Source organism: Gorilla gorilla, chromosome 16 (genome assembly GCF_029281585.2).
Source record: "Gorilla gorilla gorilla isolate KB3781 chromosome 16, NHGRI_mGorGor1-v2.1_pri, whole genome shotgun sequence".
In the NCBI taxonomy this organism is placed as follows: Eukaryota; Metazoa; Chordata; class Mammalia; order Primates; family Hominidae; genus Gorilla; species Gorilla gorilla.
The window spans coordinates 60,260,965-60,284,112 of NC_073240.2; the positions used below are offsets into that span (position 1 = coordinate 60,260,965).

At 40.0% G+C, this 23,148-nt stretch overlaps 1 protein-coding gene across 10 annotated transcripts in view; it reads left to right on the forward strand.

Annotated features, from left to right (window-relative positions):
* Positions 1-23,148, forward strand: part of FAM81A (family with sequence similarity 81 member A) — an 84,848-nt gene that overhangs the window by 46,877 nt on the left and 14,823 nt on the right. For all 10 annotated transcript variants that reach the window (XM_019010748.4, XM_055363147.2, XM_019010750.3 and 7 more), the window contains 2 exons: positions 6,983-7,101; positions 21,976-22,105. In XM_019010748.4, coding sequence (XP_018866293.1) covers positions 6,983-7,101; positions 21,976-22,105 — 249 coding nt within the window. The remainder of the gene's footprint in view (positions 1-6,982; positions 7,102-21,975; positions 22,106-23,148) is intronic.

Consider the following 23,148-nt stretch of genomic DNA (forward strand, 5'->3'; position numbering starts at 1 on the left):
TGGGGGAACTCATTGCCCTTAGGGGAAGGACACAAGCCTGGCTGGCTTCACCACTTGCTGATTGTAGAGCCCTAGGGCCTTGGGTGAACATACGGGTAGCCATGTAGTGATTACAGCAGGACTTGAGCAAGATTCGGTGCTGTGCTGGCTTCAGGTCAGACCCATCATAGTCCCAATGGTGGTGGGTACAGAGGTGCTTGTGCCCCCCTTCCCAGCTCCAGGTAGCTCAGCACAAAGAAAGAAAGACTTTGCTTGTTTGGGAGAAAGTAAGGGAAGGGAAGGAGAGTCTCTGCCTGGTAATCCAGAGAAATCTTCTGGATCTTATCCAAGACCACCAAGGTAGTACTTCTAGAAGTATGCAAGAACTACAGTGTTATTGGGCTTGGGGTACCCCCTAATGCAGATATGATTGCAGTGACCGAAAACTTAGATTACTTAACACCCAAGTCCCTTTGAATATCTGGAAAGCCTTCGCAAGAAGAATGGTACAAACATTGACTAACGTCCACAAGCATCAAGACCATCTAGGAAAACATGACCTCACCAAATTAACTAAATAAGACACCAGAAGTCAATCCCAGAGAGACAAAGATATGTGACCTTTTAGACAGAGAATTCAAAATAGCTGTTTTGAGGAAACTCAAAGAAATTCAAGATAACACAGAGAAGGAATTCAGAATCCTATCAGATAAATTTAACAAAGAAATTGAAATAACTGGCCAGGTGCAGCGGCTCATGCCTGTAATCCCAGCACTTTGGGAGGCCAAGGCGGGTGGATCACCTGAGGTCAGAAGTTCGAGACCAGCCTGGCCAACAGGATGAAACCCCATCTGTACTAAAAATACAGAAATTAGCCAGGTGTGGTGGTGGGTGCCTGTAATCCCAGCTACTCAGGAGGCTGAGGCAGGAGAATCGCTTGAACCCAGGAGGCAGAGGTTGCAGTAAACCAAGATCATGCCACTGCACTCCATCCTGGGCAACAAGAGCAAAACTCTGAAGAAAGAAAGAAGGAAAGGAAGGGAAATAATTAAAAAGAAGCAGAAATTCTGGAGTGGAAAAATGCTAGTGACATACTGAAGAATGCATCAGTCTGTTAGCAGAATTGATCAAACAGAAGAAAGAATTAGGGAGCTTGAAGACAGGCTATTTGAAAATACACAGTCAGAGGAGACAAAAAAAAGAGTGAAAAAAATGATGCACACCTACAAGATCTAGAAAGTAGCTTCAAAAGGACAAATCTAAAAGTTATTGGTTTTTAAGAGGAGGTAGAGAGAGAAATAGTGGTAGAAAGTTTATCAAAAGGGATAAAAGAGAACTTCCCAAACAAAAGATATCAAAATTCAAGTACAAGAAATCAAAATTCAAGCACAAGAAGGTTATAGAACACCAAGTAGATTTAACTCAAAGAAGACCACCTCATGGCATTCAATAACAAAACTCCCAGAGGTCAAGGATAAAGAAGGGATCCTAAAGGCAGAAAGACAAAAGAAACAAATAACATACAATGGAGCTCCAATAAGTTTGGCAACAGACTTGTGGCATGACGTATTTAAAGTGCTGAAGGAAAAAAAAACTTAGCATAAAACCTACCATAGTGTATCTGTTGAAACTATACTTCAAACGTGAAGGAGAAATAAAGACTTTCCCAGACAAACAAAAGCTGAGGGATTTATCAACACCAGGCCTGTCCTACAAGAAATGCTAAAAGGAGTTCTTCAACATTCAAGAAAAGAATGTTAATGAGCAATAAGAAATCATCTGAAGGTACAAAACTCACTGGTAATAGTAAGTGCACAGAAAAACGCAGAATATTATAATACTGTAATTGTGGTATGTAAACTATTCCTTATCTTAAATAGAAAGATGAAAAGATGAACCAATCAAAAATAATAACTTTTCCAGATGTAGACAGTACAATAAGGTATGAATAGAAACAACAAAAAGTTAAAAAGTGTGGAGATGATGTTAAAGTATAGATTTAGCAGCACTCCTGAATATATATATATAATATATATGAAAAGTATAGAGTTTTTATTAGTTTTCTTTTTGCTTGTTTGTTTGTTTATAAGTGCCTACATCAAAAAAGAAGAAAACCTTCAAATAAACAATCTAAGGATATATCTTAAATAATCAGAAAAGCAAGAGCAAACCAAACCCAAAGTTAGTAGAAGAAAGGAAATAATGAAGATCAGAGCAGACATAAGTGAAATGAGAACAATATAAAAAAATCAATGAAACAAAAAGTTGGGTTTTTGAAAAGATAAAACAAATTGACAAACTTTAGCTAGAGTAAGAAAAAAACAGAAAAGACCCAACTAAATAAAATCAGAGATGAAAAAGGAGACATTACAACCCATATCACAGAAATTCAAAGGATCATTAGAAGCTACTATGAGCAACTATATGCCAAAAAATTAGAAAACCTAGAAGAAATGGATAAATTCTTAGACACATACAACCTACCACAATTGAATAATGAAGAAATCCAAAACCTGAACAGACCAGTAACAAGTAACGAGATTGAAGCCATAATAAAAACCTCCTAGCAAAGAAAAGCCCTGGACCCAATGGCTTCTCTGCTAAATTTTACCACATTTAAAGAGAATTTATAGCAACTATTCTGAATTAATTGTAACTATTCTGAAAAGTAGAAGAGGAGGAAATACTTCCAAACTCATTCTATGAGGCCAGTATTACCTTGGTACCAAAATTAAACAAAGATGCAAAACAAAAACAAAAAAACAAAAAACCTACAGGCCAATATCCCTGTTGAACACTGATGCAAAAACCCTCAACAAAATACTAGGAAACTGAATTCAGCAACATGTTAAAAAGATCATTCATCATTACCAAGTGGGATTCATTCCAGGGATGCAAAGATGGTTCAACATATGCAAATCAATCAGTGTGATACATCATATCAACAGAATGAAAGACAAAAAGCATATGATCATATCAACCGATGCTGAAAAAGCATTGGATAAAATTCAACATCCCTTCATGAGAAAAACCCTCAAAAAACTAGGTATACAAGGAACACATCTCAACATAATAAAAGCCATATATGACAGACCCACAGTTAGTAATATACTAAATGGAGAAGGCAGGAAAGCCTTTATCTAAGATCTGGAACACAAAAAGGATGCCCACTTTTACTACTGTTATTCCACATAGTACTAGATGTCCTAGCTAGAGCAATCAGACGAAAGAAAGAAAGAAAGGGCATCCAAATTGGAAAGAAAGAAGTCAAATTACTCTTTTTTGCAGATGATATGATCTTATATTTGGAAAAGCCTAAAGACTCCACCAAAAAACTATTAGTACTGATAAACAAATTCAATAAAATTTCAGGATACAAAATCAACATACAGAAATTAGTGGCATTTCTATATGCCAATGGGGAACAATCTGAAGAAGAAATCAAGAAAGTAATCTCATTTACAATTGCTATAAATAAAATTAAATACTGGCCAGGTGCTGTGGCTCACGCCTATAATCCCAGCAGTTTGGGAGGCCAAGGTGGGCAGATTACTTGAGCTCAGGAATTTGAGACCAGCCTGGGTAACATGGCGAAACCCTGTCTCTACCAAAAATACGACAAAATAGCTGAGCGTGCTGCTGTGTGCCTCGGGAGGCTGAGCTGGAAAGATTGCTTGTGCCTTGGGGGCAGAGGTTGCAATGAGCCAAGATTGTGCCACTGCTTTCCAGCCTGGGTTCAGCGCAAGACCCTGTCTCAATAATTAAATAAATAAATATAGGCTGGGTGTGGTGGCTCACGCCTGTAATCCCAGCACTTTGGGAGGCTGAGGCAGGCTGATCACGAGGTCAGGAGATCGAGACCGTCCTGGCTAACATGGAGAAACCCCATCTCTACTAAAAATACAAAAAATTAGCCGGACATAGTGACGGGCGCCTGCAGTCCCAGCTACTCGGGAGGCTGAGGCAGGAGAATGGCATGAACCTGGGAGGCAGAGGTTGCAGTGAGCCGAGATTGCGCCACTGCACTCTAGCCTGGGCAACAGAGCGAGACTCCATCTCAAATACATACATACCTGTGAATTAACCAAAGAAGTGAAAGATCTCTACAATGAAAACTATAAAACATTGATGTGAGAAATTGGAGAAGACTCATAAAAATGGAAAGATATTCCATGTTCGTGGATTGGAATACATAATATTGTTAAAATGTCTGTACTACCTGAAGCAATCTACAAATTCAATGCAATCCCTATCAAAATACCAATGACATTCTTCACAGAAATAGAAAAAAAAATCCTAAAGTTTATATGGAACCACAAAATACCAAAATAGCCAAAATTATCCTGAGCAAAAGAACAAAACTGGAGAAGTCACATTACCTGACTTGCAATTATACTACAGAGCTACAGTAACCAAAACAGCATGGCACTGGCATAAAAATAGATACATAGACCAATGGAACAGAATAGAGAACCCAGAAACAAATCCATACATCTACAGTAAAATCCTTTTTGAAAAAGGAGCCATGATCATGCAATGGGGAAATGACAGTCTGTTCAATAAGTGGTGCTGGGAAAACTGAATATCCATATGCAGAAGCATGAAATTAGACCCCTATTTCATACCATATACAGAAAATCAAATCAAAATGGATTAAAGATTAGAGAGGAGCAGAAAAGATAACTGTTGGGTACTGGGCTTAATGTACAGAATCTGTACAACAACACATTAAACCCAGTATACAATAGTTGTGTTTAATTATGTCACAGAAATAATCTATACAACAAACATCCATGGCACGAGTTTACCTATGTAAAAAACCTTCACATGTACCCTGAACCAAAAATAAAAGTTGAAAAAAAAAAAACTTAAATCTAAGACCTCAAACTATGAAACAACTAAAAGAAAACATTGGATAAACTCTCTAGGACATTGGAGTGGGCAAAGATTTCTTGAGAAATACCCCTCAAGCACAGGCAACCAAAGCAAAAATGGACAAATGGGATCAAATTAAGTTAAAAAGCTTCTGCACATCAAAAGAAGAACAAAGTGGAGGGAGAACGTAGTTGGAAACTCTCCATCTGACAAGGGATTGATCACCAGAATATATAAGGAGCTCAAACAACTCTATAAGAAAAAAATCTAATAATCTGTTTAAAAAATGGGCAAAAGATCTGAATAGACATTTCTCAAAAGAAGACACAGAAATGGCAAACACAGGTGTATGAAAAGGTGCTCAACATCATTGATCATCAGAGAAACACAAATCAAAACTACATGAGATATTGGCTGAGCGCAGTGGCTCACACCTGTAAACCCAGCACTTTGGGAGGCTGAGGTGGGTGGATTACTTGAAGCCAGGGGTTTCAGACCAGCCTGGTCAGCACGGTGAAACTCCATGTCTACTAAAAATACAAAAAAATTTAGCCTGGCATGGTGATGCATGCCTGTAATCCCAGCTACTTGGGAGGCTGAGGCATGAGAATCGCTTGAACCCAGGAGGTAGAGGTTGCAGTGAGCCGATATCATGCCACTACACTCCAGCCTGGGTGACAGTGAGACTCAGTCTCAAAAAGCAAACAAACAAAACTACAATGAGATATCATCTCACCCCAGTTAAAATGGCTTTTATCCAAAAGACAGGCAATATCAAATGCTGGCAAGGATATGGAGAAAAGGGAACACTCATACAGTGTTGGCGGGAATGTAAATTAGTACAACCACTGTGGAGAACACTTTGGAGGTACCTCACAAAACTAAAATAGAGCTACCATATGATTCAGCAATCCCACTGCTAGGTATATACCTACAAGAAAGGAAATCAGTATATGGAAGAGATATCTGCACTCCTGTGTTTATTGCAGCACTATCCACGATAGCCAAGATTTGGAAGCAACCCAAGTGTCCATCAACAGGCAAATGGATAAAGAAGTGTGGTACAGATACACAATGGAGTGTATTCAGCCGTAAGAAAGAATGAGGTTCTGTCATTTGCAAAAACATGGGTAGAACCAGAGGTCATTATGTTAAGTGAAATGAAATAAGCCAGGCACAGAAAGATAAGCTTCGCATGTTCTCACTCACTTGTGGGAGCTAAAAATTAAAACAATTGAACTCACGGAGGTAGAGAGTAGAATGATGGTTACCAGAGGCTGAGAAGGATAGTGGGGGGTGGGGTGGAAATGTGGATGATTAATGGGTATTAAAAAATAGTTAGAATTAATAAGATCTAGTATTTGATAGCACAACAGGGTGACTATAGTCAATAATAATTTAATTGTACATGTAAACATAACTAAAAGAGTATAATTGGGTTGTTTGTAATAGAAACAGTAAATACTTGAGGTGAGGGATACCTCATTCACCCTGATGTGATTATTACACATTGTATGCCTGTATCAAAATAGCCCATGGCTCAAACCTGTAATCCCAGCACTTTGGGAGGCCAAGGTGGGCGGGTCACCTGATGTCAGGAGTTCAAGACCAGCCTGGCCAACATGGCGAAACCCCATCTCTACTAAAACAAACTCCATCTCTATTAAAAATGCAAAACTTAGCCAGGTGTGATGGCACATGCGTGTAATCCCAGCTGCTCGGGAAGCTGAGGCAGGAGAATTGCTTGAACCTGGGAGGCAGAAGTTGCAGTGAGCTGAGATTGTGCCACTGCGCTCCAGCCTGGGCAACAGAGCAAGACTCCATCTCAAAAAAAAAAAAAGAAAAAAGAAAAAGAAAGCGGCTTCATTACTAATGAAGAAATACTAAAACTAAAGGAACTTAGTTTTTAATGGTAAATAAAGGGACTTGCTCTGGGAGGAGCCTCTAAGGTCTCTCTCTGTCTAGGCTCCCTAGTTCTCTGTTTAAGTGTGCATTAGGTGACTGTTGAAAAGGAGTCTCTTATGAAAGACTGAGTTAAACATTCTTATTTTTGCCAAAAGTATAAAATGCTTTTGTGGAAGCATGTGAATTCTTAGATGACCCCCTTAGTGTTTTTTATGTTGCCCAGGTACTCCAGGAGCAGATTCGTGCCCGGGACAACATTAGCTATGGAACTAATTCTGCCTTAAAGACCCTGGAGATGCGCCAGCTCTCTGGTTTGGGAGATCTTCGAGGAAGAGTGGCAAGGTAGGTGTTCAAATGTTGGGGTCTCTGCTCATCAAAAACCATTTTCTATAAACTCCATTATAGTGGGGAATATATTAATGAAGCCCCAAAGCAAATGGCTTGCATTCCTTTAGTACATTCCCTCCCTGCTTTGGCCATAAAATCCAGTGGTAGGAGTTAAACCTGGTTGTGAGGGTGCCATGGGTTTCTTTTGTTACGCAATTGGTGTTGTCTTCCTGGGAAGAAATGATGGGAGAACTCACACAGCTGACCTTGTAATTTGATAGGGTAATACTATGTTTATTGAATCCGATAATATAAAGTTGACATAGTTTGTATGTCATTTTGGAAATTTAATTTTTCCTGTTATTCATTTTTATTTTATTTTCTGAAAGTATTGGTCTGGGAAAGATTGGAAACTTAGAAAAAAGATCTTCTCAGTATGAAAAGTGCTGTTTTCTCAAAGTGTGCTGCATGGACCAGCAGCCTCAACATCACCTGGGAGCTTGTTAGAAATGTACTGTCTCCAGCCCACCCTGCAACTACTGAGTTAGAATCTGCATTTTAACAAGATCCCTGAATTCATATGCATGGGAAAGTCTGGGAAGCACTGTACCAGGACTGTGTCTAGGGCTATTTTTATGTGGCTGGGACAAATTTGTCCGAAGTATTTATGGGCCTCTTCTGCCCTCTGCTGGGCCTAAGAGCCAAGCATATTAATGCATATCAGCACCGGAGCTGAGGAGCAAATGGCACTTCCCTTCAGCCTGAGGTGGCAATAAGGGTGGTCTGCAAGGAGTCGGGTGGAAGAAAGAACAAGGACCTCCAGCATGCAAGGCCTCTGGAGCAGGGAGGAGTAGTGTTAGGGTGTCTTTGTGCAGACAACATGTTGAGGGCCTTGAATGCTGGACATGTGTGTTTGAGTCTGCTGGGTAAAGATCTGTCTATAATAGCAGAGGGCTGCATGGATTGGATGGGGAACAGGTTGATCACTCTCCTTCTGTGATTTTCTGTCCTCATCAGGATAAACTCCAGTCTCCTTAGTGTGATCCTTGGTGATGACACCCTGTTGACTCCCTCTTCTCTCTCTACCCTTGCACTGTACCTTTCAGCAGTGATCAACTCTTTGTTAGTCCCTGAATAAACCATGCTCTTCTATTGCTACACCTTTGTACATGCTGTTCTCGTACCTAGCATGCCTTTCCTCCTCCTTTTCTTTTCTTTTTATATTTGAGTCAATTCTCACCCTGTCTCCCAGGCTGGAGTGCGGTGGCACAATCTCGGCTCACTGCAACCTCCGCCTCCTGGATTCAAGCGATTCTCCTGCCTCAGCCTCCCGAGTAGCTGAGACTACAGGCACTCACCACCACGGCCAGCTAAGTTTTGTATTTTTAGTAGAGATGAGGTTTTACCATGTTGGCCAGGCTGGCTTCTAAGTCCTGACCTCAGGTGATCCGCCCACCTCGGCCTCCAAGAGTGCTGGGATTACAGGTGTGAGCCACCGCGCCCGGCCTCCTCCTCCTTTTCTAACTTCTTTTCAGTCTTTAAAGTTCAGCTGAAGTGTCACCCCCTCTGGGAGTCTTCCCTGACACCCCCACTCCATAGAGCTCTCCTAGCACTCACTGCTCTATTGAGTCTCTCCATTGTCTTCCTCACTCTGCTGCCATTACTATGTTGAAGGGGGGTTCCAGATATGTTACCTGTCTATAGCTAAGTGCCTGGAACAGTCTCTGGAAAACAGTAGATACTCAACATTCATCATCAATTTGGATGAAGAAATGACCTGGAAACTCACTATAATAGGACTGGAAAACCTTGACTCCTTATTTATGCAGTTCGGCTTAAAAGAAATCCCAGCTCTGTGATACCTCTCAGAACAGCAGGGAGTTAGAAGAACTTGTGAGCTATAGGACAGAGTAGGGACTTTAGGAGGACTTTGAGGATCTTCGTAGCCGCTTGAGTTGCGGATGAAGATCAAGTGAGGGAATACATGTGAGAGGCTTGGTGCCCTGCATGCGATGAAAAGGGCCTGCAACCAGTGGTAGCTTTATCATCTCAGGGGCAAGAGCAGTGGCATTGTCCTTATGATGCTGGTTCTAATACAAAGTAGAAAAATTATTTTGAAATGCTTTCAGGAATCTTATATTCTTCAGTTTCTTATCAACTTCTCTACTCAACTTGTTGCTTCCCTGTAACAAAAACTTTCACTCTAAAGGCATCAAAAATGTTTGTTATGAGTACTAAATATTTTTGCTTTGTTTTTTGGCTATATTAGAATGCTGATGAGCCTTGATTGTTGAAATGAATTCATGTGAAATAAAAATTCTCTGGAAAAGTTTCTTGGCTTTCTTGTGTTGATTATGTAATTGTATTGGAGGGGTATGAACATTTTAAGTGGTATTCTTAAGATACTGGGTTGCTATATTATTTCATATTTAATTTTATAGTTTTTATGGGTCCATTGGTGATGTAATTAGTAGCAAATGGGCCTTGATTTTTTTCCCCTGTAAATCCAGCTCAGAAGGGCAAAGGGAAGTTCTCCATAAAGGTGAGATACACATTTAGCTCATGTGGCATACCGTGTTCTAAACAGGACTTGATCAGACCTGAAGGCCCGATACATGGCCTCCTTTCTCTCTCCTCTCTCTCTCTGAACACCTTTAGTGAGATCTAACTATATGTCACCTACTTAAAGCACACAATTCAGTGATTTTTAGTATATTCACACAGTCATGTAGTCATCACCACAATCGATTTCAGAACGTTTTTATCATCCAAAAAGAAACCCCATATCCGTTAGCTGTCACTCCCCATTTTTCCCCAGCCTCCCCAGTTCCCCAGTCCATGGCAGGCCTACATTCTCTGTCTAATGGATTTCCCTCTTCTGAGCATTTTGAGTGAATGTGTTCCCTTGATTCTGGCTTCTGACACTTAGCATCATGTTTTCAGGGTTCATCCATGTTGTAGCATGTATCAGCACTACATTCCTTGTTATGGCTGCATAGTACCTCATTGTGTACTGCATTTTAAAAACCTGTTCATCAGTTGAACGTTGGGGTTGTTTCCACTTTTGACTATTTTAAATAATGCTGCTGTGAACATTTGTCTGTTTGTTTTTGTGTGCTCATAGGTTTTCATTTCTCTTGGATATGTACCTAGAATGAAAATGCTGAGTAACATGATAACTCTATATTCAACTTTTGAGGAACAGCACAGCTAGACTCTTTGCCGAAGTGGCCGCCACTTTACATTGCCCCCAGCAGTGTCTGAGGGCTCCGATTCCTCCACATCCTCACTAACAGTTGTTTTCTATCTTTTTGATTATAGCCATCCCAGTGGGTTTGAAGAGGTATCTCATTGTGGTTTTGATTGCATCCCCCTGAGGGCTAATGATGTTGAACATCATTTAATGTGCTTGCTGGTCATTGGCATATCTTCTTTAGGAAAATATTTATTCAGATTCCTTGCCCATTTTTAAATTGGGTAATTGTCTTTTTATTATTGAGCTGTAGGAGTTTTAAAAATTATATATTCTAGATATAATTCCCTTATCAGATATCTGATTTGAAAAATTACTGTCCCATTCTAAGGGATGTCTTTTCATTTTCTTGTGTCTTTTGAAACTTACAAATTTTTAATCTTGATTATATCTAACACCTATCTTTTCTTCAGTTGCTAGTGTTTGGGGTGTCATATTTAAGAAACTCTTGCCTAATCCAGGTCACAAAGATTTATGCCTATATTTTCTTTTTAAGTTTTATAGTTTCAGCTCTTACATTTAGGCCTTTGATCCATTTTTAGTTAATTTTTTTGTATATAGTATAAGGTAGGGTTCCACATTTATTATTTTCCTTGTAGATATCTATTTATCCCAGCATAATTTGTTGAAAAGTCTATTCTTTCCCCCATCAAATGGTCTTGGCACCCTAGTTGAAAATCACTTGGCGGCCGGGAGCGGTGGCTCACGCCTGTAATCCCAGTGCATTGGGAGGCTGAGGCGGGCAGATCAGGAGGTCAGGAGTTCAAGACCAGCCTGACCGATATGGTGAAACCCCGTCTCTACTAAAAATACAAAAATTTGCCAGGTGTGGCGGCCTGCGCCTGTAGTCCCAGCTACTCAGGAGGCTGAAACAGGAGAATCACTTGAACCTGGGAGGCGGAGATTGCAGTGAGCCAAGATCTCGCCACTGCACTCCAGCCTGGGCAACAGAGCAAGACTCTATCTCAAAAAAAAAGAAAGAAAATCACTTGGCAAATAGGTGTATAGATTTATTCATAGACTCTCAATTCTATTCCATTGATTCTCAATTATTTTCTTATGCTGGTACCACACTGTCTTGATTACTATAGCTTTGTGGTAAATTTTGAAATTGAGAAGTGTAAGTCCTCCAACTTCATCCTTTTTTTTAAGATTGTGTTAGCTGTTTTAGGTCCATTGTATTTCCTTATGAAATTTAGGATCAGGCCAGGTGCAGTGGCTCATGCCACTTTGGGAGGCCAAGGCGGGTGGGTCACCTGAGGTCAGGAATTTGAGATCAGCCTGGCCAACATGGTGAAATCCCATCTCTACCAAAAAGACAAAAATTAGCTGGGTGTGGTAGCGCACACCTGTAATCTCAGCTCCTGGGGAGGCTGAGGCAGGAGAATCGCTTGAACCTAGAGGTTGCAGTGAGCCGGGATTGTGCCACTGCACTCCAGCCTGGGTGACAGAGCAAAACTTTGTCTCAAATTTAAAAAAGAAGAAGAAGAAGAAGAAGAAGAAGAGGAAGAGGAAGAGGAAGAAGAAGAAGAAGAAGAAGAAGAAGAAGAAGAAGAAGAAGAAGAAGAAGAAGAAGAAGAAGAAGAAGAAGAAGAAGAACAAGAAGAACAAGAAGAAGAAATTTAGGATCAGGCTAGGCATGGCGGCTCACGCCTGTAATCCCAGCACTTTGGGAGGCTGAGGTGGGCAGATCACGAGATCAGGAGTTTGAGACCAGCCTGGCCAACATGGTGAAATCCCATCTCTACTAAAAATACAAAAATTAGCCAGGTCTGGTAGTGGTCACCTGTAATCCCAGCTACTCGGGTGGCTGAGGCAGGATAATCCCTTGAACCTGAGAGGCAGAGGCTGCAGTGAGCCGAGGTTGCACCACTGCACTCCAGCCTGGGCAACAGAGCAAGACTCTGTCTCAAAAAAAAAAAAAAATTTAAGATCAGTTTGTCAATTTCTGCAAAGAAACCAGTTGGAATATTGATAGGGACTGTGTTGAATCTGTAGATCCGTTTGGGGAATTTTGCCATTTTAAAAATATTAAGTCTTTCAGTGGGTTCAGTGTCTCATGCCTGTAATCCCAGGGATTTGGGAGGCCAAGGTAGGAGGATTGCTTGAGGCCAGGAGTTTGAGGCCAGGAGTTTGAGACCATGTTTGGCAACACAGCAAGACTCTATATCTATGAAACAATGAATATAAGTTAGCTGGGCATGGTGGCACATGCCTGTAGTTGCAGGGAGCTGTGATCATATCACTGCACTTCAACCAGGGTGACAGAGCAAGACCCTGTTTCAAAAAAAATAAATAAGCCTTTATTTAAAAAAATTTTTTTTAGAAACATTGTCTTCCTTTGTTGCCCACACTGGAGTGCAGTGGCATGATCACAATTCCCTGCAGTTTGAACTCCTGGGCTGAAGCAATCCTCCCACCTCAGCTTCCCGAGTAGCTGGGACTACAGGCATGTGCCACCACATCTGACTAATTTTTTTCATTTTTTGTAGAGACAGGGTCTCTCCCAGGCTGGTCTTGAACTCCTGGTTTCAAGTGATCCTCTCACTTTGGCCTCCCAAAGTGTTGGGATTACAGGTGTTAGTCACCATGCCTGGCCCCAAAATTCAGTATTTGGATCCACAAATGTGGATATCTTTCCATTTATTTTGGTCATCTTTAATATCTTTCAACACTATTTTGGAGTTCTAAAAGTATAAATTTCACACTTCTTTAAATTTATTCCTAAGTATTTTATTCTTTTTGATGCTACTGTAAATAGCAAATCATTTTGGTTTTTTATTGCCACTTAGATAAGTGCAGTAGATTTTGTATATTGGTCTTGTGTCCTGCAACCCTGCTGAACTCATTAATTACTTCTAATAATTTCTAGTGGATGTTTAAAAGGATTTTCTATATACAGATCATGCCATCTGCAAATAGAGATAGTTTTACTTTTTACTTTCCAATCAGGATTTCATTTCATTTTCTTGCCTAATTGCCCTGACTAGAACCTCGAGTACGATGTTGAATAAATGTGGTGAGAGCAGATACTCTTGTCTTGTTTTTTTATTTTAGGAGAAAGCACCCATACTCTCATTATTAAGTAGGTTGTTAGGTGTGGATTTTTGTTTTTTCCTTTGGAGACGGAGTCTTGCTGTGTCGCCCAAGCTAGAGTGAAGAGGCGCGATCTTGACTCACTGTCCCCTCCGCCCCTCCACGTTCAAGTGATTCTCCTGCCTCAGCCTCCCAGGTAGCTGGGATTACAGGTGCCTGCCACCATGCCCAGCTAATTCTTGTATTTCTGTTAGAGATGGGGATTTGCCATATTGGCCAGGCTGGTCTCGAACTCCTGACCTCAAGTGATCCACCTGCCTCGGCCTTAGGATCACTTGATTACAAAGTGTTAGGATTACAGGTGTGAGCCACCACGCCCAGCCCAAATGTGGATTTTTTTGTATATGCTCTTTATTAGGTTGAGAAAGATTTTCTTTTCCTAGTTTCCTAGTTTGTTGGCTGTTTTTATCATGAAGGGGTCCATGGATTTTGTCAAATGCTTTTTTTCCACCTATTGAGATGATTGTGTGGGGTTGGTCCTTTTTTCAATTGATAAGGTTTATTACACTAATTGCTTTTCTGATGTTAAAGCAAATTTGCATTCTTGAAATAAATCTCACTTGGTCATGATATATAATCCTTTTTTTATATTGCAGGATCAGTTTGCTAGTATTTTGTTGAAATGACACCATCTGTTGTCATTTCCTTACCCCCAATACAGCTTTGCTCATCCACCTCCTTTGTGCTATTATCAAATACATTAAATTTGTAATGTAGTGTACATTGTTCTATGTATGTAACAATACAATTGTATGCATATTATTTTAAACAATTGCTTTTTTAATCAATTATGACAGGAGAGAAAATATTCATTTATATTGCTCTTTATAATTACATAATTACCTTTACCCATGCTCTGTGTTTTTTCATGAGGATTCAAATTACTATCTGGGGCACTTGCTTTTAGCCTGACAGACTTCGTGTGGTATTTCTTCTAGTGTGGGTCTTATAACAATGAATTCTCTCATTTTTTGTTTTTCTGGGATGTCTTTATTTTGCCTTATTTTTTTGAAAAGTGGTAAGATTCTTGGTTGGGTGTAAGATTCTTGGTTGACAGCTTATTTTCTTTTAGCACCATGAATATGTCATCTACTGCCTTGTGGTCTCAATTATTTCTGATGAAAAATTAGCTATTAATATTATTCTAGTTCCCTTGTATGTGAGGAATTTTTTTTCTTGCTGCTTTCAAATGTTTCTCTGTCCATGTCTTTTTCATTTTTTTTTTTTTTTGAGACAGATACCGTGTCGCCCAGGCTGAAGTGCAGTGGCATGATCTCAGCTCACTGCAACCTCTGCCTCCCAGGTTCAAGCGAGTCTCATGCCTCAGCCCCCTGTGTAGCTGGGATTACAGGCGTGCACCACCACACCTGGCTAATTTATGTATTGTTGGTTGAGACAGGGTTTCACCATGTTGGCCAGGCTGGTCTCAAACTCCTGGCCTCAAGTGATCTGCCCGCCTCAGCTTCCCAAAGTGCTGGGATTACAGGCGTGAGCCACCGTGCCCAGCCATGATGTGTCTGGTATGGCTCTCTTGGTGTTTGCCCTACTTGGAGTTTGTTGAACTACTTGTTTGTATCAATTAATGTTTTTTATAACATGTTGGAAGTTTTCAGCCATTATTTTTTGAATATTTTTTATGCTCGTTTCTCTTCTCTTTCTCTCTCTTTCCTTTGAGTTGGAGTCTTACTCTTCACCCAGGCTAGAGTGAAGTGGCAAGATCATGGCTCATTGTAACCTCAAACTGCTGGGCTCAAGCGACCCCCCGACTTCAGTCTCCTGTGTAGCTGGGACTGTAGGCATGCATCACCATGCCCAGCTAAGTATTTTTATTTTTATTTTTAGAGACAGGGTCTCACTGTGTTGCCCAGACTGGTCTCAAAGTCCTGGCCTCAAGCAATTCTCCTGCCTCACCCTCCCGAGTTGCTGGGATTACAAGTGTAAGCCACCATGCCTGGCATCTTCTCTCCTGTTATTCTCATTATGCATATGTTGGTGCATTTAATGGTGTCTCATTTTTTTTTTTGGAGAGTCTCTTCATTTTTCTTTCTTTTTTTAATCTCTGTTCATCAGACTGCATAATCTCTAGCCACCTATTTTCAAGTTCACTAGTCTTTGTTCTACCTATTCACGTTTTCTGTTGAGCCCCTCTATCAGTTTTTTATTCCAGTATTTCCATTAGGTTCTTCTTTTTCTTTTATAATTTCTATAGCTTTATTAATATTTTTTATTTGAAGAAACATTGTTATTATACATTCCTTTACTTTTAAAATTGTGGTTTCAATCATCCTATGTTTGCTCATTCTATATTTATGTTAGCTATTTGAAGTTTTCTTTTTTAAAATCTGACATCTGTGTCCTCTTACAGGCAGTTGGTTTACCTGTTTTTTTCCCCCTGAGTATAGTTCACATTTTCCTGGCCATTTTAGATAATGTATTGTAGCAACTCTGGATACAAGCCCTCTAAGCTTGTTTTTGAGGTTGTTTGCATGTTTATTTGTTTAGCGACTTGAATGGACTCTTTTAGTGATGTCTGTTTATCCTGCAGTATGAAGCCTCTGATGTCACTCCTCAGTACAGTTTGGGAAATGGGCACAATTATTTGCAATGACAGTGGTTTTGGAAGGGCTCTCTTTGACTGTGTCTTTCCCTGATATTTTATTAGGTTATCTTCCTCTGTTGACATCACACCCAAATCTTAGGCTCCACTAATTGCTAGCATATTGCTATACTATTTTTGACAATGCCCTGGGACATAAATTGTCCTATAGTCTGATGGTACTATAATTAAATAACTGCCAGCTATAAAAGGCTTAATAATACATATACATACAATAATTATGTATATATACAAAAATTACAATAATATGGAAAATGAGCAACCAAATTGATGTTTTAAATGTTGTTGTGTTTGGTATGCTATGCCACTATGTCATATGCTGACAGAGAAGTTCTGCATCAGCGTGTGGCCCAAGTCATACCCTTTAGACGTTTGGGACTCTCTAGATGGACTTCTGACCACCAGTGATTAGGTAAGCCTAGCAATAGAGTCACTCTGCCACCTGATGGCCACAACCTGGAATTGTATCTGGGAGGTAACAGCTGTCTAAAGACCCAAAAAGGGAAAATTTGGAATGAGTACATTATTGTTCATCATGATGTAAAGCATTAAGGATGAATAGGAAAACTGGTTAGATTCATTGCAAATTCTTGTTAACTAAAGCTGTTGAGCCATATACACAGTTGTATTAGAGCCCTGAGGCTGTCTTTTATGAGTTTTTTTTTAAGACAGGAATGATGTCTTTGATTTAACGCTAGATGAAATAGCAATATTCCTTTCCTCCTTTTATCTTAAATATATTTTTATTTTGAAATAATTTTAAATTTATAAAAAATTACAAAACTCACCAATTGTTAACAATATGTCACATTTACTGTATTATTCTTTCATGCATGTAATTTTTTTCTGAAACATTTTAGAGTAAGAACATTATTTCTATTTTTTATTTTTTCTTTTTCTTTTTCTTTTTTTTCTTTTCTTTTCTTTTATTATTATTATACTTTAAGTTTTAGGGTACATGTGCACAATGTGCAGGTTAGTTACATATGTATACATGTGCCATGCTGGTGTGCTGCACCCATTAACTCGTCATTTAGCATTAGGTATATCTCCTAAAGCTATCCCTCCCCGCTCCCCCCTCACAACAGTCCCCAGAGTGTGATGTTCCCCTTCCTGTGTCCATGTGTTCTCATTGTTCAATTCCCACCTGTGAGTGAGAATATGCGGTGTTTGGTTTTTTGAAGAACATTATTTTTAACATGAGAAAACCAGAGTTGACTTCACTGTGTGTGTGTGCGTGTGTGTGTTTTGAGACAGAGTTTCGCTCTGTTGCCTACGCTGGAGTGCAATGGCGCGATCTCGGCTCACTGCAATCTCTGCCTCCCGGGTTCAAGCGATTCTCCTGCTTCAGCTTCCCAAGTAGTTGGGATTACAGGCGCCTGCCACCACGCCTGGCTAATTTTTGTATTTTTTATTTTTTAGTAGAGATGAGGTTTTACCATGTAGGCCAGGCTGGTCTCGAATTCCTGACCCCAGGTAATCCGCCCACCTCACCTTCCAGAGTGCTGGGATTACAGGCGTGAGCCACCGCGCCGGCCGTGTTTTCTGATGGGAGTCTTTGGTATCCTACCTTGTGCTCTTCTCTGTGTCCCCTGCCCAGTCTGCTTCTTTTTTTACAAAAGTACACGAGGGATGTGTGCTGGTAGGAAATAATCAGAAATGCAATTAAATATACAAAATAAAAATGAAGCCTGGCCAGGAGTGGTGGCAGCACTTTGGGAGGCCGAGGCGGGTGGATTACCTGAGGTCAGGCGTTCTGAGACCAGCCTCGCCAACATGGTGAAAACCCCGTCTCTACTAAAAATACAAAAATTAGCTGGGCCTGTAGTGCCTCAGGAGGCTGAGGCAGGACAATCGCTTGAGCCTGGGAGGTTGCAGTGAGCTGAGATCGTGCCACTGTACTCCAGCCTGGGCAGCAGAGTGAGACTCTGCCTCAAAAAAAAAAAAAAAAAAAAAAAAAAAAAAAGCCTTACCACCTCTTGGCTCTGTTTTACTCCTTAGAGGTAACTAATGTTAACAGTCTGTTGTCTGTCCTTTCAGACTTTTCTCATAAGTAATAATAGTTTATTATTACAATGATACAATGGTTTGTAGTCTAATAAGTTTCTTTACAGTGTGATTTTAACTTTACAAAGTATTATATATACTATTCTGCAACATAAGTTTTTCCACATAACATGTGGACACTTCCAGTATGCACATAGATCCAGCATGCTTTTTCATTGTATATGGAGTATTCTGCTACATCTATGTACTATAAGTCAATGTATTTAGCCACTATTTTTTTTTTTTTTTTGCCAGAGTCTCACTGTGTCACCCAGGCTGGAGTGCAATGGCGCAGTCTCAGCTCACTGCAACCTCTGCCTCCCAGGCTCAAGCGATTCTTGTGCCTCAACCTCCTGAGTAGCTGGGATTACATGCGTGCACCACCACACCCAGCTAATTTTTGTATTTTTAGTAGAGATGGGGTTTTGCCATGTTGGCCAGGCTGGTCTCAAACTCCATGCCTCAAGTGATCCACCTGCCTCGGCCTCCTAAAGTGCTGGGATTACAGGTGTGAGCCACTGTGCCCAGCCCTAGCCACTGTTGTATTAATAGAAATTTATGTTATAGTACTTGTGTTTCCAAGTGAGACACAGCATTGAAGCCAAGTGATAGCTAGTGAAAGCTTCAGAATACTTTTGAGACTTTTCAAACTACATTTTAAAACACAGTCTGTCCCTCAAACGGCTTTGTAAAGTTGATGAAACTGGTCTGATGTAGTGATACCTGATAGTGTTTATCTAGGAAGCTTATGTTTGGACTGGAAAATAATGTCTTTTTAAAAAACTATTATATTTTTTATTTCATAGTATTTTAAAAACCTCAGCTTTCCCCAAATATGATTTCAATAATATTTTGCTAAAAAATTATGAACTCAAAATAAAAAATCAGGGTCTACATTTGGCATTATTTTTAATCATGAATGACATGGGAATGATTTGTGAGGATTAATGAAATAATACATGTCAAGTATCTAGTACCGTACCTAGTACATAGTAAATATTTCCTTATATTCATTCATTCACAAATATTTATTAAGCCTCTACCATATGCAAGGCAATAAATAAAACTAGGGTTTTAGGTGATGAAAGAGGCATATATAATGTCTCCTTGCATGCAGTTTACATTCTAGAACAGTTGCTGCAAATTAAGAGTCTATAAGAAAGTTGGAATAATTGAGCTGGTAGCTTACTTTCTTTAGAGTCAATAATAAATTAAGTTTACCACAATTTTATCCATTTACTCACTATTGTTTTTTGCACCCTACTCCTTCTTTGTGGGTGTTCTTTTCTCTTTACTGAAGTACATTCATTAGTAACTTTTTCAGTATTGGCTTGTGGGTGATATTTTTCTAATCTTTGCATGTTAGAAAAACAGTCTTTATTTTGTACTTATTCTTGGATGATAGGTTATTTACCCTCAATACTTAGAAGATGTTTCTCCATTATCTTCTGATATCTGTTGTCTCCTATATCTATTGTGGGCTGTCAGTCTTATTGTCAGTTTTTGGTAGCTTTGGGTAGGTTACTTCTCTTTAGTCTGTAGCTTTTAAGATTTTGTATTTATCATTGGTTATCTGAATTTCCCCATGCTTTATGTATTTTTACTTATCTGAGTTTGTATTCATTGAACATCTTAAAATTCATGTCTTTCTTCAGTTTTAGAAAATTGTTGGCATTCACACCTCAAATATTGCTTCTTTGCCATTATCTCTATTTCCTTCTGTTGGAACTCCTCCTTGACTTATGTTAACATCCCTCTATTTGACTTCCATGTTTCTTAACTATTTTTTCATGTTTTTAATCTCTGTCCACTACATTCTGAGTGAGTTCCTTGCTACTATCATTGAATCCACTGATTCTATCTTCAACTATGTCTAGTCTAGAATTAAGACAAGGGCCGGGCGCGGTGGCACACATCTGTAATCCCAGCACTTTGGGAGGCTGGGGTGGGTGGATTGCCTGAGGTCAGGAGTTTGAGACCAGCCCGGCCAACATGGTGAAACCTCATGTCTACTAAAAATACAAAAATTAGCCAGGCATGGTGATGTGTACCTGTAATCCCAGCTACTGAGGAGGCTGAGGCAGGAGAACGGCTTGAACCCAGGAGGCAGAGGTTGCAGTGAGCCGAGATCACGCCACTGCACTCCAGCCTGGGTGACAGAGTTAGACTCTGTCTCGAAAAAAAAAAAAAAATCACAGAAAGGAGTCATTGATCATCTTAGCCGCCTATAGCATGGAAGTAAGTGATTTGCTGGATGGTGTCTGCCTGGAAGTGGATGTACACCTCACATCTGCAGTTCGCCCCTGTGTCTGCCCACCACTGACAGGGGAGAATAAAGGGTTCTCCTCTTCTACCTTCTGAGTCTTGTATAAATGACTCTCACTGTCAGAATCCAACTCAGAACCCTTCTGGCAATGACGTCTGGGAAGTATAGTTTGGGGCTTCAGTCCCTACGAGACAAAGAGCATTTACAAGGAGCAAAAATGTTGTGTCACTTAAGAATGATCCATTTATGTAAACTCTTTTCCTTGTCACTAATCCTCCAGTTTTTTTCCTAAGTCTCTAACCATTAGCCACTTTCCTTGAATGTCTGGCCATCTCTTATTCCAGGCAAAATGAATCTCCCAATATATTGTTAGAAATTCTGCCTTCCTAACAATCTTTAGGGCTACTCCTGAGTGGACCTAGAAGCATCAGCAGTCTTATTCCAGAAGGTGTCAGCATACTGGGTGTGACCATCTGTAAGCCAGGCCTGACTTTCTCCCTCAGTCCACCTGGTCATCAAGAACTCTTCTAGAAGCCACAGATTTGTTTGTTTGTTTGTTTTGTTTTGTTTTGTATTATCATTTTATCTTTTTGTAGACACAGGGTCTTGCTATGTTGCCCAGGCTGGCCTTGAACTCCTGGGCTCAAGCAATTCTCCTGCCTCAACCTCAGCCTCCCAAGCAGCAGGAGGGAGAAGATGAAGAAGTCATAGGCATGGATTGAAGGAGAGTTTGTGCAGTAGCAGGAATAGATGCCATGGTGGCAATCTGGGCTCTTGTAACTTACTTGTGCCTTTTGAACCTGCTTGAGCCCTTCCCCTTGAAGATGGAGTGCTGTTCTAGGCCCACCTTCTAGTGTGGTATTCATGATGGATTGCTCCAATTGCAGAGTCACCTAATAGCATTCTGTCTCTACTGAGCCCAGTAGCAAGCCAGCAGCTTCTTCTCAACAGAGGAATATTGTCTCAGAACAGAGCATTATTTAGCTCTAAACTCTTGTGGGTCCATTCTGTGACTCTCCTATTAGGACTCGACAGAGGCCCCACACAGCTCATCTGCCACACATACTTTGAGTACCATTGGATCTGCCAAGTTGCAAGGCCCACAGGGCAGCAGCTTTTACTACAGCTTGAACTGGCTGCAAAACCTTCCCCTGCTCTACACCCTACTCATACTATACAGCCTTATGAGTGATTCAGTCAAAGTTTAGAAGTAATATTTTCCAACATGGTAGAAGTTGCCTCCCAAATCCAAGGAGGCCCCCAACTTCGAAAGGCAGGGGTGGTACTGAAGAGTGACAGACCACATCCAGCACACTAGCTATGCTCTTTGTATTGGCCTCTCGCTGCACATACAGTGTTGTACTCATGATCATTGGAAAGACTTTATTTCTTTGGTGGTTACATCTCTAGCCTTATTAAGCAACATCCCTCTGGTTTACCTTAAAAACCATAATGAGGCCAGCTCTTGGAATTCATTCGAACCTCTGTTCAAAAGAATGATTGATAGTGCAGTTTCTTTGAGTGGGTTTTGCATTTCAGAGTGTGTAAGGAAGCTTTTGCGCATTGTTTTTAAACTTTAATAAGAATCAGCTTTGTTCTTTGTCTGGACAGATGTGATGCCAGCATAGCTAGACTTTCTGCAGAGCACAAAACGACCTATGAGGGGCTCCAGCACTTGAACAAAGAACAGCAGGCTGCCAAACTTATCTTGGAAACGAAAATCAAAGATGCAGAGGGACAGGTACGACCTGTTTCAGGTAGCTTTTAGAAGCGGGTAATTTGTTCTTAGCTAAGAATAATATGGTGTTGATTATTTCTTACAGGAGAAACCAGCTGGGGCACCTAGCATGGGTTTATGCCAATCATAAGCATCTTTTCTTTGCTTCTTCCTTTCCTATTTCACTAGAGTGGCCCTTCATGTGTCTGGCAACCAAACCACCAAAATTGTTTGGTATAGTCCTAATTCTACCCCCCACCACCACATTCCTAGAACAGCTAATACATTCCAGAAATTCTAAATGACACCTTGAAAGCTATCTCTTGCACAAGTAAGTGATCAAGCATTCCTTTACATGCCACTCGTCCCAATTTTTGATTCAGGAAATAATGTATTCCCTGGGACTCATTGTATATACTACCTCATCACATAGTCTGTATGTGGGACAAAATTAGGCAAAGCTAGAGCATAGGCAGACTAATGAATATGAGAGTATTTGACCTCAAACGTCACAGATTAATTTCACAAAGCAAAACTTTTGGCATTTCAGTTTGTTTTTTGGCCACTTAAAAGTTTCCCTTTGCCATCATAGGGCCTGTCTTCTAGGACTTTTTCTACAATATCTGCCTTATTTGCTATTGTTCATTTAAAGAGACTATTCCAGTAAAATAGGAGCATCTGGTTAACTTACTGGATTAAATACATTTATACCTTAATCATCTCCAATAAGAATATAAAGCTACTTATGTGAAAAATACAGATATTATAAAACTATGAAAAAGAATAAAAAGACAATCCAATAATAATTTCTTTTTTGAAGAATGAGTGAGAATGGGATTACTACACCAGAGAAGAGATGTTAAGGAAATCATAAGCTTCTTTATAGCTAGGCCAAGTCAAATATGTACAGATATCCATCAAAAGAGACATTCTTTCTCTTTCTTCTGGATCTGACAAATACCATGAATCTTTAAGTAAGGAACATGGAACATTCTAATTTTTGCAGAAAAGGCAGAAATTTCACACAGGACTGGTTTTTGTTAAATTTCAGTAAAGACAAGGGACAT